Source organism: Carcharhinus amblyrhynchos, chromosome 6, assembly GCF_965287045.1.
Source record: "Carcharhinus amblyrhynchos chromosome 6, sCarAmb.v2.hapA, whole genome shotgun sequence".
NCBI lineage: Eukaryota > Metazoa > Chordata > Chondrichthyes > Carcharhiniformes > Carcharhinidae > Carcharhinus > Carcharhinus amblyrhynchos.
This window is the reverse complement of record NC_137329.1, coordinates 51,999,683-52,017,010: the sequence shown is the minus strand read 5'-3', so window position 1 is coordinate 52,017,010 and position 17,328 is coordinate 51,999,683. Positions and strand designations below refer to the sequence as shown.

Sequence of the window (17,328 nt, the reverse complement as noted above, 5' to 3'; positions counted from 1 at the left end):
TATTACAAAAAAATTTGCCTATTGGTCAGATAGCTCCACCTGTAGTAATGTTCATACCTGGGACAAATGATTCAGTGTGTATAATGTTTGCAGCTAATTTGGAAGGTTGTGGATTCAAGACCCACGCCAGAGACACCATAGATATAAGGAAGTGATTGCACTAGAGAAGGTGCAGAGGAGACTCACCAGCATGCCGCCTGGGCTGGAGTGTTTCAGCTATGAAAAAAGGCTGGATAGATTGGGGTTGTATTCCTCAGAGCAGAGGGGAGGGGAGGTGGGAGCCAGGAGACAAGGTGTACAAAATTTTGAGGGATAGGAAGAAACATTTCCCCTGAGAAGCGGGATTAATAATCAAGGGCATAGACTTAAGGTAAAGAGCAGGAAATTTAGAGGGGATTTAAGGAAATACTTTTTCACCCAAAAGGTGGTGAGAATCTGGAACTTACTGCTTGAAAAGGGTGGTAGAAGTGGGAACACTCGCAACATTTAAGAACCATTTAGATGAACATTTGAAACACCAAGGCTATGGCCCAACTGCTGGAAAATGCGATTAGAACAGTTTGATGGTCAGCACAGATATGATGGGCCAAACGGCTGCTTTCCATGCTGTAAAACATTATGAGTCAAGTATAAAATCTAAGCTAATACTCACTTGAGGAATTACTGCACTGGAGTAAATCAGTTCCACTACGTGTCCAGACTAATATTCACCCGCAACTATTATCATTAAAAAGCAGATTATCTGATCATTATCTTATCACTTTATGTGGAACCTTGCTGAGTGCAAATCAGCTGCTGTGTTTGCTACATGATGACAGTGACTAAACTTGTAAAATACTTCATTGGTTGTAAAACGCTTTGCAAAGTCCCAAATTCATGAAAGATGCTGTAGAAATGCATGTCTTTCATTTCTTAACCTTAACCAGTCAATATCTGGACAGAAAGCTTCATTATGTGCTTCATCGGTGACAAGTAACGATCCTGATGTTTTAGTTACTTTAATAGCAAGATAATTAGAAAACACATTAACCCACTGAAGAGAGACAGGACTAGTGTCAAATTTTCAACAATGCAACCGAAGTAAAGTAGATTTATCCCCTGATTTGCATACCGCATGTGCAATAAATTATTTCCACAATAAGGAACATCTGTCCTGAAGTATTGATTGTTAGAGGCTATTTTATTAGAACTAACATTAGTTTTGACAGCAAAAGTGCACATAGCAGTCAGGCTGAATGTTTGCATCACGTTCAATTTTGAATGCCTTAGTTCACTGAAATTGACTTGGTTTGTCATTGGAAACAAGCCTTTGTTGGCTGAAGCAGCAGTCATCCGCACTGGCAAGCAGCCATTTGATTTTGCCTGAATTTGGAATTAAATAGTATTCAGCAAATCCAGTTCAAACAGGAATTTTGTTTTAAACGTACAAGATTCACAAAAGAAATAACTGGTCTGCCAGCAGATCAACATAATTCCTGTTTTATCCTCTGTTTACTCACAATGTAATTTGTTAATCTTAGCTAACCTGTTTGGGAATGCATCAAGCGGAAACACAGGACAAGAGCGAAAAATGAAATAACACCCGAAGGTGATTCACTTCATGATATTTACGATACTTCCTGACTGACAGTTCAAAAACTGCTGGAAAGTAGATGATTGGATTAGCTACTAGTCAGATGTATAATAAAGACTGGAAGTAACAGGAAAATTCGAACTAATAGCAATAGAAATGAAATTAATGAAGTCTATCTTATTGTTAGCTGTATGAATTTCAGTAAATTGAAATCACAAAACTGACTGTGCTTTGTCGAAGAACAGGCATTATTATATTCTACAGCATAAGACCTTCTTCACTTTGATTCCGGGGCAGCATGGTGGTAGTGGTTAGCACTGCTCCTCCATAGCACCAGGGACCCGGATTCAATTCTGGCCTCAGGTAACTGTGTGGAGTTTGTACGTTTTCAGTGTCTATGTGGGTTTCTACAGGTGCTCCCGTTTCCTCTCTGTCTAACGATATGCAGGTTAGGTGGATTGGCCATGCTAAATTGCCCCTCAAGTGTCCCAAGTAGATTATGGGATTAGTGAGGAAAATGCATGTGGTTAGGGGATAGGATGAGGTGGGTGTGAGCAATGGGTCGAATGACTTCCTCCTTCTAATGTATTTTATAACCTCGGAACTTCCCAAAAATGCATTAATTGCAGTTACCATTATTATGTAGGTAAATCCCTCAGCAAATCTGCACACAGCAAGATGCCACAAAGGCAATGGCATAAATAATCAGATATCTGTTTCCTGACAGTGTCAGCTCTTGCTCTTCTTTAAGTATGTCCAGCTTAACAGGTAAGTAGTGCTTCTGTTTAATGTCTCACCCAAAAGAGTTTTTACCCCCATTACAGTGCAGTACTCCCTCTGTACCACACTGAAGATGCATCAGCCTGGATTATTTGCTGAAGTGATATAGAGCGTGAACCTTCTGAATCTGAGGCAAGAGTCCGACTGCAGAACTGAGCTATGACTTAGAAATTTGAACAAAAATTGCTCAAAATTCAAAGAGCTACAAACTTTTATTTCCTTCTTGTTCCGTACTGTGCGTCAGACTGGATAACTAATTTTTCTACATTCAGCAACCTTGCTTTCTTTTAGGCTCAGACTCCAAAACAGTCCACATTTCACTCTAACTATCCCATTTGTTTCAAATTATTTCTAACATCACCAAATGTGGTGTTACTGACAAACTTTAGAAGCCTGGCCACTGACTCTTCATGTACAATCAACCATGTCAGAATGGAAGCAACTACTGCCATCTCTTTCCATGCTAACACTATACCTTACCAATTCCAAAAACTTCTCCAGTGCTGTGCTATTTTACCTTGTGATTCCCATATTCCAAGTTCAACTACCTCAAATATATTCTCAAAGATTTCTCAAGCACGATCTGATATTGTTGACTTGCCATATCATGCCCCTCCTGGTTATTTCCCTCTTCTTTATTTCAGAACACTTTCTATTACTTTTGCCCATTACTGATTCAAGTTCACAGTCTGTCTTTCTACTATCTCTAAAAATCCTGAGGTGTTTACTCATTGTTATGTTATGAAAATACAAGCTGTCATTATGGCCCATGTATCTTCATGAAGATTGGCTCCTTAACAAGCTGTTGGAAAGTTTAATGTGTTTGTGGAGCCCTGCTCCAGGGAGACAGCTTTTAAATGAAAAATAAATTAAAGGTGGCTAGTGCCTGCGCCCCTGCCCCCCACCCCCTCCTCCCCATCTCCAATCAATACTGAACAATTCACATTATCTGTTGGAGAGATTAATGACAAGACATAATGGAGACATGGGGACAAGTGGCAGGGTAGGTATTTGGTCAGAAGAGCACTTTGTACTCTACCAAGGCTATATTGTTTGGCATAAGCCTATCTGCCCTCAGTAAGGGAGAGACAACAAACAACACCACGGAATGCACAAGGCTGCAATGCATAAACGAACTCATGACATCGAGTGAAGCTAGAATGGTTTACACAATGACTCATGCTAAACCCAAACCCCTTCAAAGCTTTGAACAAACTTTCATAAACGATTGTTCGTGCAGGAACTTGAAGGCTCAGTTGGCTTGCAGAGTTTACAAGCCTATTAATGGGGGAGAGGAAGCATTGACAAATACCATCAAATTTCATCCGAGTTGGAACAGGATCAGCAAATAATATCAGGACATTTACTGAGAAATCATTTTCTCAGAACTGGTGCACTGTTGTATAATAGTGGTTAAGCTCCTGTTCTGTAATGTGACATGAAGCAAGATGTTACGGCAGTTCAAGACAGAAGTTATATCTCATTTGTTTCACACATCCAATTATTCATGAAAGTCTTCATCCATAAACTCTCACAAAAATCACAATTAATAGGCAGCAGCACAGATACTTTAGATTTATGGATTCTGTTAATAAGGACACTTTCTTTCCAATTAACTGAATATCCCTAAATTATACTTGAATGTGATATACAGTATTAACTTAACACAACAATCTATATGATGTTATTAGTAGATCATCAGTTTAGAGCAAAATTCTGATGATGGGAAAGGACAGAAATCATGTAGTGCAATCAAAAGGTTTAAGGGCTGGGGGGGGCGGGGATGATATTCCCTGGTGCTTTCTCCCTGGCATTGCCTCAACCAAACAACACCTTTTTCTCTTGCAGTACAAATTGCAGTTCCCTTTGAAATTTGGCTTTCTTGAATCTGTCCTAATGAATCCACTTTGACAGCATGCCTCTTTGTTCAGCAACATTCAAGTTCTGTACTACCAAGTAACTATTTGTAAACTCTAGATTCTTATGTTTAGTGTCTGCAAAAGAAAGCATAAACCTATTACAACTTCTACAAAGGCTTACCAAAAGAAGGCCGAAACACAGTCGAGACTAGTTCCTTGTCTATGCAAGCTAGAATGGAGGCTCAGATGTTACAATTAGCCTATGCATTTCTGAATCATAGGAGAAACAAAATGGTGACAGAACCTGCTCTTGATTCAAGTGAAAATGCGTGAACGGACTGGTTGCTGAGAACTGGTTGCACTGGCATGACATTTGCTGCAACTGGCTAATAATTCCACGTGTGTGTGTGTGTGTGTGTGCTTCTTTCCAAGTAAACAAAGTCAATGAATTGTGGAATAAATTAAAAATGTAGTTTCTTAAAAAGATAGTGCATTAAAGTACACATCAAAATAAAATGTAATTCCTGTGTGTGCGTGTACACACATGGACAGGCAGCTAAATATGGGCAAGTTATTGGGAGATGCCTTCTGTCCATTGACCTGTTTGATAGCAAAGAGACAATGTTGCAACCTGGATAGAGAAAAAGGAAAAGGAAAAAGATGAAAGTTAACCATATGACAGTAGTAATTCAACCAATCTGTTGTTTGGAAAAAGACTGATAAGCCCAAGCTCACTCGGGTTCACAAGGTAATTTGATACTGAACAATGTGTTGATCATCCCAGTCAAATTCCAGATCAACAGTCTCATATCTTCCAGTCACAGTCCAACTTACCACTCCTTGCAGTGTTGGTGGTATGAGTCCACAGTACACAGGAATAAACGCACTGCATAGACAGGCCTGCAAAATAAATCAAAGGCTATTTTTAACAAGCTGAGTGATACAGCATTTATGGCTGTCCAAAAATAACTATGTAATTATAATCTACTGGGAATCTAGGAAAATTGATAGATTATAACAGTATTCCAGCTGGCAGAGTGCAGGTCAGGATGACTTTGTAATTAAAAGAAACCAGTTTTTTGGATCTGAGATCTTTGTTCCCTCAGCTGCAATTAATCAGGATTTGGGGATCAAAATGTGAAATTCCCAAAGATCAAAATCTCTTCCACCAAGCAGAAACACTGGAACAACAGCAGCAATGCATTCCTACATCACCTGTACAAGCTCCTCTTTATTGTTGAAAACTGTCACCAGAACATTCTCGCCATCAGACACACGGGTCAACGAAATGCCCAGCCGGCCTGTTGCAAGCTCATGCGCATTGTCTGGAAGCCCTTTGTAAAGTCGGCTACGGATAACCTTCATCAAGTTAAAAGAAGGGTGGAGTGGACCCAGGAACCTTTTCCGTGCTTCTTTGGAAACATCAATAATATTTGCACCACTTTCACCTGAAAATTAGATTTTAATTTAATAAACAGGACATTAGTAAACAAAAATTTACTAGATCCTCCACAAGAGCTTTTTCCATGCACCATAACAGTCAAGTGATCTTACCCTGTGACCTATTTTTAAACGAGGGAGATTCCCAGTATCTGCTGTTAGCAGATCTCAGCTGGTCATAAATGGCATCAGCACACTTGGGTTGGAAAGGAGAAATTCATTCAGAAGACACTGATGCAGGTTGTCACCCTTTGCTGGAAGTGCACTTGTGCTGACATCAGATGAAAAAAGAATTGGGCCTGACCATGTTTTGTGGTCAAATAACTAATCGAAATTCACTATAGTTGCTACACATGAAAAAAATGGGCCATTTCCAGACGAAAACCCATCCTTGTACAGCCATTCCAGCAAGTTGGCATCTTCAAAAGAAATTCTAAATAAAATACACATTTGCTATGTACACATGCATAAAAGTTACATTTCCTCAACATTAACAATCACATATCACAATGGCCATTTAGGTAAAGTTATCACTGATGGGACAATAACATAAGAAGCTCAATTATATTGCACAAATTTACACTCTAATTAGGGATTCATTTTCAAGACTGTTAAATAACCAAATTAAGGTTTTGACATACTGGAATGCAAATTAGAAGACAAATAAATTTTTTTTAAGGAGGCAGATGTATGACTGCAGTTGTTTCACAAGAAAATAAAACAGAAGATAACAAATTTAATTAAATAAATGAGCCAATGTGATTTCTCACATCAACTTCAACGTCAATGGGTTGTCTGGTTCAACATCAGCTTCAAATAAATGCACAATACAAATTAATTTTATTCTTCAGGTGGGCCTGGGTTGGATCCAAATAACTGCAACATGTTCCACTTCATCCTTTTCTATAACAATGGCAGAGCTAATTGTTTCCCAACAACAGATCTTTGAAACTGCTTTTGGTTCCACCACAAGAATTTGAGTTGGCAGTTACATCTGCCTCAGAACCCCAAACATTTCTACATCTATCAACAATGGGACAGTCAACAAACTGCTAGCCGATACGATTGTGGCCTGCTCCCCTTAATCCCGTGGCTAGAAATCTGTTTCAGCACACGTTCAACAATGCGGCATTCCACATCCCGCTAAGGTAGGGAATTTCAGAGATTTGTAACCCTTTCAGTGAAGAAATTTCTCCTTATTACAGTCCTAAATGGTTGGCCACTTATCCCAAGATGGTGCCCTTGTGTTTTAGATTCCCCAGCCCACAGGAAAAGTCTCAGTGTCTACCCTGTTGAACCCTCTTAAGGATCTTTTATGTTTCATTGAAATCACCCCTCATTCTTCCACGCTGCAGAGTATATGCCAATTTAATTAGCCTCTCAATCCAGAGCAACTCTCTCATATATGAGCCCTTGTCTTGCCTATTAACCTTGTGTGGCATCTTACTGAATGTCTTTTGGGAATCCAATCTGGTGAAGCCTTGCTGTTCTTCCTCCAATTAAAGTACTGCATGGTAGGTTGTTGCATAAGGTTAAATCTCACAGAATCTAGGGTGAGGTATTTAAATGGAAACAAAATTGGCTTCTTGACAAAAGCCAGAGGATGGCTGTAGAGGGTGACCAGTGGCGTGCCTCAGGGATCAGTGCTGTGTCCACTGTTATTTGTCATTTATATCAATGATTTGGATGAAAATGTAGGAGGCATGGTTAGTAAGTTTGCAGATGACACCAAGATTGGTGGCATAGTGGACAGTGAAAAAAGTTGTTGCCCATTGCAATGGAATCTTGATCAATTGGCTAGTGGGCTGACAAAGACAGATGGAGTTTGATTTAGATAAATGCAAGGTGATGCATTTTGGTAGATTGAACCAGGGCTGGACTTGCTCAGTTAATGGTAGGGCACTGGGGAGAGTTACAGAACAAAGCTATCTAAGGGTGCAGGTTCATAGCTTCTTGAAAGTGGAGTCACAGGTGGACAGAGTGGTGGAGAAGGCATTCAGCATGCTTGGTTTCATTGGTCAGAACACTGAAAACAGGAGTTGGGACATCCTGTTGAAGTTATACAAGACATTGGTAAGGCTACACTTGGAATACTGTGTGCAATTCTAGTCTCCCTATTGCAGAAAAGGATATTATTGAACTAAATAGAGTGCAGAAAAGATCTAGTAGGATGTACCAGGATTTGGTGGTTTGATTTAAAAGGAGAGGCTGGATAGACTGGGACTTTTTTTCTCTAGAGCGTAGAAGGCTCAGGGTGATCATATAGAAGTCTATAAAATAATGAGGGGCATAGATTAGCTAGATAGTCAATATCTTTTCCCAAAGGTAGGGGAGTCTAAAACTAGGGGGCATAGTTTTAAGGTGAGAGGGGAGAGATACAAAAGGGTCCAGGAGGGCAATTTTTTCCCCAGAGGGTGGAGAGTGTCTGGAACAAACTTCCAGAGGTGATAGTAGAGTTGGGTACAATTTTATCTTTTTAAATACATTTCAACAGTTACATGGATAAGATGGGTATAGAGGGATATGGGCCAAATGGGATTAGTTTAGGGATTTTAAAAAAAGGGCAGCATGGACAAGTTGGGCCAAAGGGCCTGTTTTCATATTGTAATCCTCTATTGACTCTACTTCCCTTGGATATGGAAATCAGAAGTGCACAAAGTCCTCCAGGTGAGCTCTCAACAAAATACAATACAATCATAGGAAGATTTCCTTATTTCTGTACTCCAATCTCCTTGCAGTAAAAAGACTAACATACATCCGCCTTCCTAATTACTTGCTGTACTTATACAGTAATTTTGTGTTCCTCATGTAAGCATATCTAAGTCTTTTTGAACACTACATTTAAAAGTTTCATGTATTTTAAAACATATTCTGCTTTTGTATTCTTAAAGGGGAAACGGTGGCATCTGGCTTTTTAAAATGATAAGTAATTCAGAGGCCCAGGCTAATTCTCCAGGAACACAAGTTCAAATCCCACAATGACAGCTGGCAGAATTTGAATTCAACTAATAAAATGTGGAACTGAAAACTAGTCTCAGTAATGGTGCCCAAGAAACTTTTGTCGATTGTCGTAAACACCCATCTATGTTCTTTTGGAACAAAATCCACCACCTGATCTAAATGTGATTCCAGCCTCATAGCAATGCAGTTGACTCTGAACTGCCCTTAGTTCAAGGGCAATTAGGGATTGCAACAATTGCTGGCCTTGCCAGCGATACTCAAGTCCCAAGAAAAAATATTTTTTGTAAACCACAAAATGAATAAGTACTTCTGTACCTTGGTTTCCCATTCACTTAATGTGTCTACATTTCTTCACAATCTTTTTGTATCCACCTCATTGCTTACATTCATACCTAGCTTTGTATCATCAGGAAACTTAGTATCCAAGTCATTATTACAGATTGTAAATAGCTAACTCTTCATCACTGATGCTGTGGTAATCCACGAGTTACAGCCTGACAACTTTCATCCATGACCTATTCATCCCAAATCTCTGCTTCCTGAGTGGTAACCAATCCTCAACCCATGAAAGCATTACTCCCAATGCCAAAAGCCCTTCACCTTCCTGTATAATATATTCTTTTAAACTCTTAAACCCCTAGCATTGCATACTGTCTGCTGAAGGCTGCCATTTTTGTCTCGTGAACCATGCACAGTGTCACAGCATGTGCAATGGGCAGTGTGCAAAAGAAGGTAATAAAAGTGATTTGTAGTGCAGCAGCAGAGCATAGTCCCGTGTTTGTCCTTACCATTGTTTTATGATGAAATGTTCTAAATTCCTGATAAAATTTAATAAGTGAAGCCCATCTCTTTGCAGGCCATAACTCCACTACCAATGCTAAACTATTAGCTGCCTGACGCTGGATAGCGTCAGTTAAAGTTTATTTTTATTAGTGTCAAAAGTAGGCTTACATTAACACTGCAATGAAGTTACTGTGTTACATTTACCCAGCGTGACATCTTTCGACCTCTACTCATGCGCAGATTAGTGCACATGCATAGTCGAGTATCTTGCATTGGCAGGAGACGCCATGGACCCAATTAGGCCTCAATTCCATATTTCCTGCTGGCCTGCCCCTACAATCCTGGACATCCTTGTAGACGTAAATCTGTCTATCTCAGTCTTGAATATATTCAATATCTCAGCCTCCATTACCCATCTGGGGTAAAGAATTCAGAAAATTAACAATGCTCTGACATCTGAATCTTAAAGGGGAGATCCCTTATTTTGAAACTGTGCCTCCGTGTTTTAGGTTCCCACATTAATTACTTCAGGTTCCTCACTCTTCTGAGCTCCCTTGGTTATCCCACATTTCTGGTATGTAAATACCTGTTCGATAAGGATATGATATGAAGAAAATATAAGAAAGAATGTCAGCGAAAGATGGATCTTTGCGGTCCCTCTAAGGTTTCACCCCTTTTTCATCTTCTATATATCTTGCACTGTTGCAGGACCAGAAGATAAGTGGATTCATTTATCCTTTGCCCTTCAGGAGTACAACTCAACTTAACCCTTCACTTCAAGCCCCACCACCCACCCATCTGACACCCCACTCAGCATGTTCAGGCAAGGGACACAAATCCCTTTCCATCAATAGGAACTTTGCATGTACTAACTTTGGGTACAAATTTGCATTCTAGCTTGTTAGCATGTTAATGCAGTGCACCATAAGGTTGAGTTCCATGCCCATTTAGTTACAAACAGGGCTGGAGCCAGTTGAAACCAAATCATCAATGTAAAGCCATCAACTATGCTTAAAAAATAAAGAACAGGAAAAGGCCACACTTGTTAATAAATACAATTTACATTTCTGGTCTTCGTTTACTTTGATTCAGCAAGTCTGACTGAATTCAAGGAGATACACACAAACACGTAACGACTTTCTCGTACAGTGGTTTGTCCGCACTTAAGCTTGAATTACTGACTTCTGTCTGTACCATCCAAAATAGTCCTGGGCAGTGCCCAGGATTGATTTACCATACACAAAATTCCACAAGCCCTAACATAGTGCTAACTCAGGCCAAATTAGCCCATTTACTGTATTGAATTATAAAACAGTACAAATCCACAACAATCACTGCATTTATTTTGTCCTTTACAGAACTCCCATCCAAGGTACATTGTGTAGTTGGCCTATTTTTCCAATCTTTCTGCTGGTAGAACATAGAACACTACAGCACAAACAGGCCCTTCGGCCCACGAATTGCGCCGATCACATCAACACCTACCAATCTATAGACCTATATAACCCCCAATCCCATAAAACCCCATATACTCATCCAGAAGTCTTTTAAAAGACCCCAGTGAGTTCACCTCCACCACCACTGACGGCAGCCGATTCCATTCACTCACCACCCTCTGAGTGAAAAACTTACCCCTAACGTCACTTCTGTACTTTCCTCCCCGCACCTTAAATCTGTGTCCTCTCGTAGCGACCATTTCAACCCGGGGAAATAGCCTCTGAGAATCCACCCTATCTATTCCTCTCAACATTTTATAAACTTCTATCAGGTCGCCTCTCAACCTTCGTCTCTCCAGGGAAAAGAGACCCAGCTCCCTCAACCTAACTTCATAAGGCATGCCTCCCAGTCCAGGCAACATCCTTGTAAATCTCCTCTGTACCCTTTCAATAGCTTCTACGTCTTTCCTATAATGAGGCGACCAGAACTGCGCACAGTACTCCAAATGAGGCCTGACAAGGGTCTTATAAAGTTGCAGCATTACCTCCCGACTCCTAAACTCAATCCCTCGATTAATGAAGGCCAGTACACCATACGCCTTCTTGACCACCTCCTCCACCTGCGAGGCCGATTTAAGAGTCCTGTGGACCCAGACCCCAAGATCCTTCTGCTCTTCAACACTACTAAGACTCCTGCTCTTGATAGTGTACTCGTTCATCCCGTTGGTTCTGCCAAAATGGACGACTACACATTTATCCGCGTTGAAGTCCATCTGCCACTTCTCCGCCTAGTCCTGCATCCTATTTATGTCCTGCTGCAACTTTTGACATCCTTCCAGACCATCCACAACACCACCGACCTTCGTGTCATCAGCGAAGACACGAAGTTTGGTAGTTTGCAGGGAAGTGCTTTGAGACATGTCCAGAAGCTGGCTGCTGACATTCAGCACAGACTGTTATAGCAATTGAATGAAATCAACAATGGATGCTAATAAATAAATCCAACTCTGAAAGTGCAGCGGCATTGTGAATCCAGACCTGGCAGAGAAATTAAAAATAAATACAGGTGGTGTTGCCAAGTGCACAAAGATAGCAGCTCATCGCAGAGTGTAGCTCGAGACAGACTGAAAGCTTAGGAATCTGCAAAAGGGGGCAAGCACTGAGAGAGGAGGTGCTGTTCTGACCTTTTGGAATGACCAGAGACAGGGAGCACAAGAGCAAAAGCAGGATTTGAGAACTAAAGTCTGGAAGCATTAATTAGGTGAGCAGATCAGTGAGTGATCGGTGAGTTTATGTTTCTTCTCAGTCCAAAACAGAGGCAATACGTAGGATAGACGTATTGTATTCACATTTGTAGCTTAACTAATTAAACTATAATATTTGATAGAAATATCATGCAATGATCATTTGTAATTGTATGTATTAAGTCAAACACAGTAGAAATGGCAGGGCAGGTGATCCACTGCACCTGGAGCACGTGGAAGCCGGTGGACACCGATGCACAACCACCATATCTGCAGCTTCAGGAACATAGACTCTAGTTCATCAACTCTGAGCCAAAGCTACCAACATTGCCATGTGTCAGGGAGGGGGAGAAAATTACTTCGACACTTGAGGCAGCCATAGTCTAGTTACTTTGAATTTGGTCTGTGATCATTGACAGGAAGGTGTGATCACAAGTACGACAGGCACTGGCATCCACTAGAGGACCCATAGCTTTTGCAATTGTCTGACAGGGTTTGAGGCTCTTGCAACTTGAGTGAATGAGAGCCAGAACTGCAGGGAGAACGAGCTAATTGACCATGGCATGGGGGTCCATTCAAGTGGAGGTGGGGAGGGTGATTGAATTAAAGGTCAGTTGTAGTTGAGGACAATAGTTGTAGTTGAGGAGAACTGTAGCTGATAGATACAGTTCTCCTGAAGGCTGTGTGGCCTGCCCAGTGCCAGGGGAGTGGAAGAAAAATAATTAAATTGTAATGGTCCATGTGGGTACCAAAGACATAAGTAAGACTAAGAAAGAGATTCTGCTATAGAAAATAAAAGCATCTAGAGCCAAATTAAAAACGCAGAATGATTAGTATAATATTCGTTGCGAAGACTTAATTGGTGACAAAGGCTGGGATCTGAATATTCCCTTAGGACATATTTCAGGAGGAGGAGGAAAAGGAGGCTGGGTAGCTTTGTTAATAAAAAGATTAGCTAGTACAATAGTGAGAAATGACAGTGGTTTAAAATGTTAAGATATAGAATCAGTTTGGTGGTAGTAAGGAAAAAGCAAGGGAAATAAGTCACTGGCAGGAGTAGTTTATAGGCCTCCTAACACAATGGGACATAGTATACATCAAAAAATATTAAGGACTGCAAGAAGGTACTGCAATAATCATGGATTATTTTAATCTTTGCATTGATTGCATAAATCAAATTGGCAAAAGTAACATGGAGGACCAGTTCATGAAGTGTATTTGGAACAGTTTCTTAGATCAATACATTCTGGAACCTACCAAAGTACAGGCTGTTTTGGGCCTGTTAAAGTCATAGAGATAGAGCTTTACAGCACTGAAAGAGGCATTTCGGTCCATCGTGTCTGTGTGACCAATCTATTCTATTCCCTTTTTCCAATGCTTGGCCCATAGCCTTGTTTGCTATGGCATTTCAAGTGCTAAATACTTCTTACATGTTGTGAACGTTCCCACCTCTACCACCCTTTCAGGGAGTGAGTTCCAGATTCCCACCACCTCTGGGGGAAAAAGCTTTTCCTCACGTCTATTAAAGGGAAATGTTCCTTCCTATGCACCCTATCTATACTCAATTTTGTACACTTCAATCAGGTTCCCCCCTCTCAGCTTTCTCTGCTCCAAGGAAAACAACCCCAGCTTATCCAGTCCCTCTTGATAGCAGAAATGCTCCAGTCCAGGAAACATCCTGGTGAATCTCCTCTGTACCTTCTCTGGCATGATCACTTCCTTGCTATAGTGTGGCGACCACACAGTGCTCCAGCTATAGCCTAACCAGCATTTTATATAGATCCATCAGAATCTCCCTGCTCTTATATTCAATGTATGTATCCCATTTGCCTTCTTAACCACTTATCTACCGGTCCTGTTGTCTTCAGAGATCTATGGACGTGCACACCAAGTTCCCTCTAACCTTCTGTATTTCCTGGAGTTCAACTATTCATTAAATATTCCCTTGCCTTGTTAGTCCTCCCAAAATGCATTACCTCACTTTTCAAAGTTAAATTCCATTTGCCACTGTTCTGCCCATCTAACCAGCCCATCTATATTACCCTGTACTCTAAGGCTTTGCTCCTCACTATTTACCACACTACCAATTTTTGTGTCATATACAGTACAATGAAACAATATTCATTGAAGATTTCATAGTAAAGAATCCTCTAAGCAAGAGTGATTATAAACTGAATGCAAAATTCATCATAAAGAACAAGAAATATGGGTCCATAAACTTCATTTATTAATGTCACAAGTAGACTTATATTAGCACTGCAATGAAGTTATTGTGAAAATCGTCTAGCTGTCACATTCCAGTGCCTGTTCTGGTACACCAAGAGAGAATTTAGCATGGCCAGTGCACCTAACCAGCACGTCTTTCGAAGTGTGGACGGAAACCAGAACATCCAGAGGAAACCCACGCAGACATGAGGAAAATGTGCAGACTCCTCACAGACAGTGACCCAAGCCGGGAAGTGAACCCAGGTTCCAAGTGCTATGATGCAGCAGTGCTAACTACTGTGCCACCCAACTGGTATCTTAAACTTAAACAAAGGCAATTACAAGGGTAAGAAGACCCTTGACAGTTGACTAAAGTGGACAGGATAAATAGGCTAAAAAGGAAGACAGTAGAGAAGCAGCGACAGGCATTTAAGGAGATATTTCATAATTCTCAACAAAGCTATATTGCATTCAGGAAGAAAGACTTTGCTAGAAAAATGCACCATCAATAATTAACTAAGGAAGTTAAGGATGGTATCAAATTAAAAGAAAAAGGTGTACGATTCTGCAAAAGTTTACCAGCAAAGACTGACTAAAAAAGAGAAATTGGTGTATGAGAAAAAATTAGCAAGAAAGGAAAAGACAGACAGCAAAAACTTCAACATGTATATGAGGATAAAAAAGAGGAAGCATTGTCTCGTGAGAGGGAAAGTGGAGAATTAATAAATAAAAAACATTGAAATGGCAGAGACCTTGAACAAGTACTTTATATTCACTTTCACAGTAGAAGACAGAAAACATCCCAAGAATAGTAGGAAATCAAGGGACAAAATGATGTAGAGGGGCTAAATGAGTGGGCCAAACAACTGACAGGCGGAGCATAATCTGGCAAAACATGAGGCTGTTTTGCAGGAAAAATAGAAAAGGTGATTATTTAAATAGGGGGAAACCGTGGTAGAGGGATCCGAGTGTCCTTGTACATGAATCATAAAATGACAGCATGCAGGTACAAGGCAAATGTAAAAAAAATCTGAGATAACAACACAACAAAAGGTTCCCTTCACTTCACTGAATTTAGTATTTGGACTATTGTGTGTGGAACCATCATGATTCAAAACAAATGGTCTACGTGGTGCAATGCCAAAGGTTGCACTGGACCTATTTCCATTTTAGTATTAGTATTAGGTTGAAGTAAAAAGGGAATAAACTACTACAAACAACAATGTGGAATCTGTCAGAATCAATTAAGGGATAAGACAGGTTAACTGGGAGGCAAGTAATGTTTTGGATTTTTAACTGTGATGAAATGGAAAGGAATTTGTTTTAATGCGCACTATGATATTGGCCAATGGCTAAATTCTGCTTACATAAAGGGTACAACATTTTTAAAAATATAACGTTCAATTCATTTAGGATGCCAATTATTAATGCACGTTGTATCAGAGTTTGCATCATGGTGTTAGAATTGTTTTTAATCCTTATATTTGACAGAAAACTGAACTGCAAGGACAAATACTGGGGACAGCATCTTCCCTATGGGCTTCTGCAGCCTGTTATCAGACTGAAATTGAGGTCAGATCCTCTCACTGTCTCCCATGTAGTCACCCATGGTGAATTTCTCCCGGATAGTCAAATATTGGCAAGTGGGTGGGATTAGTATTCAATTAAGATTGGCAGGTGGGCTCGAAACTAGACGGTCAATCAGCAACCTTTCAGCTCGAAAAGAAGAGCCGGCAGGTAGGGAATGACACCAGGACTGCCTGGCACACTAGTTCCATGGCTGTCTGCCCACCTCCCATTTCCAGCCCTGAAAATTTTGAATGAACGGGAGGGCTTTTTATTCAAAGTAGTAACTGATAAGCAGCTCAACAGACCAGTGACACGAGAGAGAGAGCGAGAGCAAGTATAAAGATTGATGGACTGAGTAGCTTCCTCTTGTGCTATGCAACACTATTCAAAATGAACTCTTCAGTAGGACGAAACAAAGAAAATAAATTTTGGTGAAAGATAATCTGACTGCTGTGTTAATTGGTATCATATATGTCACAGGACTGTGCTCAAAGTTAAGGGAATAATAAGGAGAGAACACAATTGAGAGGAAAGTTGTATTGGCTCAACATCAGAACCAGGCTAGTAATAAATATTTTTCTCATGATTGCAGAGCACAAGGATATGAACTTTTATGTTATTAGGCTTTGATCACACTCCGGTACATCAACTGATATCTCACTGGACCAACAGTGGCGTGCGAGACAACAGATGCCTTTCCTTCACTTCCTTAACATCTGACTGTGAAACTATTTCTTCAGTTTCCACAATTTCCGCTCAGCTGCTATCAATCATTGCATGTCTCCCTTTTAGATCCTGGCAGCATTTTAGTTTTTGCATCGAGCAATCAAAAAAATTGTTTACTTTTCCTATAGCAGCCAAGAGGCAGATGGTCAAAATGAAGAAATAGTTTGACAATCAGCTGTCATGGAATTGAAGTATTCGAGTGGCTGTTTTGAGCAGGGTCGTATAGGAGGGAGGCAGCTGAAGTTACCAAAGCAAATCGCAAGGAAATAGCAAAATGTGTACTTCGTAACTGTGATTTTTCGCAAAGCGAAACTGTGAGTGAATGCAGGTCTCCAAATCTGGCAGACAGATTAATGTGGTCTTGTAATGTACTGCATACTGTAGTCGGAACACTGTTCCTTTTAAATAAAGGAGGAGAAACTACTGAAATTAGGAACGCAGAAGGAGACTCGAAAGTTGTAGATGGTGCTCACACCTCTATTAGCCAAAACGAGAGACCTAGGTATTCTGTATTTGCTGTCCCCAATACGGTCTCCCCGATATTGGGAAAACTGATCGCAGCCTGGCTGACCATTCTGTGGAACATCTTCACTCAGTCCAAAAGCATGATCCCATCCTCCTATCACTTGCCATTTCAACTCAGCATCTTGCTCTCATATCCATATGTCCATCTTAGGCCTGCTGCAATGTTCCAGTGCAGGCAAATGCAAACCGAGGAGTTCCTGATTAGGCACTTCACAGCCCTCAGAACC

At 40.5% G+C, this 17,328-nt stretch overlaps 1 protein-coding gene across 1 annotated transcript in view; it reads right to left on the bottom strand.

Moving 5' to 3' along the window:
• The window catches only part of pnpla2 (patatin-like phospholipase domain containing 2), a 66,038-nt gene that overhangs the window by 29,404 nt on the left and 19,306 nt on the right, over positions 1–17,328 (bottom strand). The window contains exons 2-3 of the mRNA XM_080190458.1: positions 5,428–5,660; positions 5,047–5,112 (exon numbers count right to left, since the gene is read on the bottom strand). Of these exons, the coding sequence (XP_080046584.1) occupies positions 5,047–5,112; positions 5,428–5,660 (299 nt within the window). The remainder of the gene's footprint in view (positions 1–5,046; positions 5,113–5,427; positions 5,661–17,328) is intronic.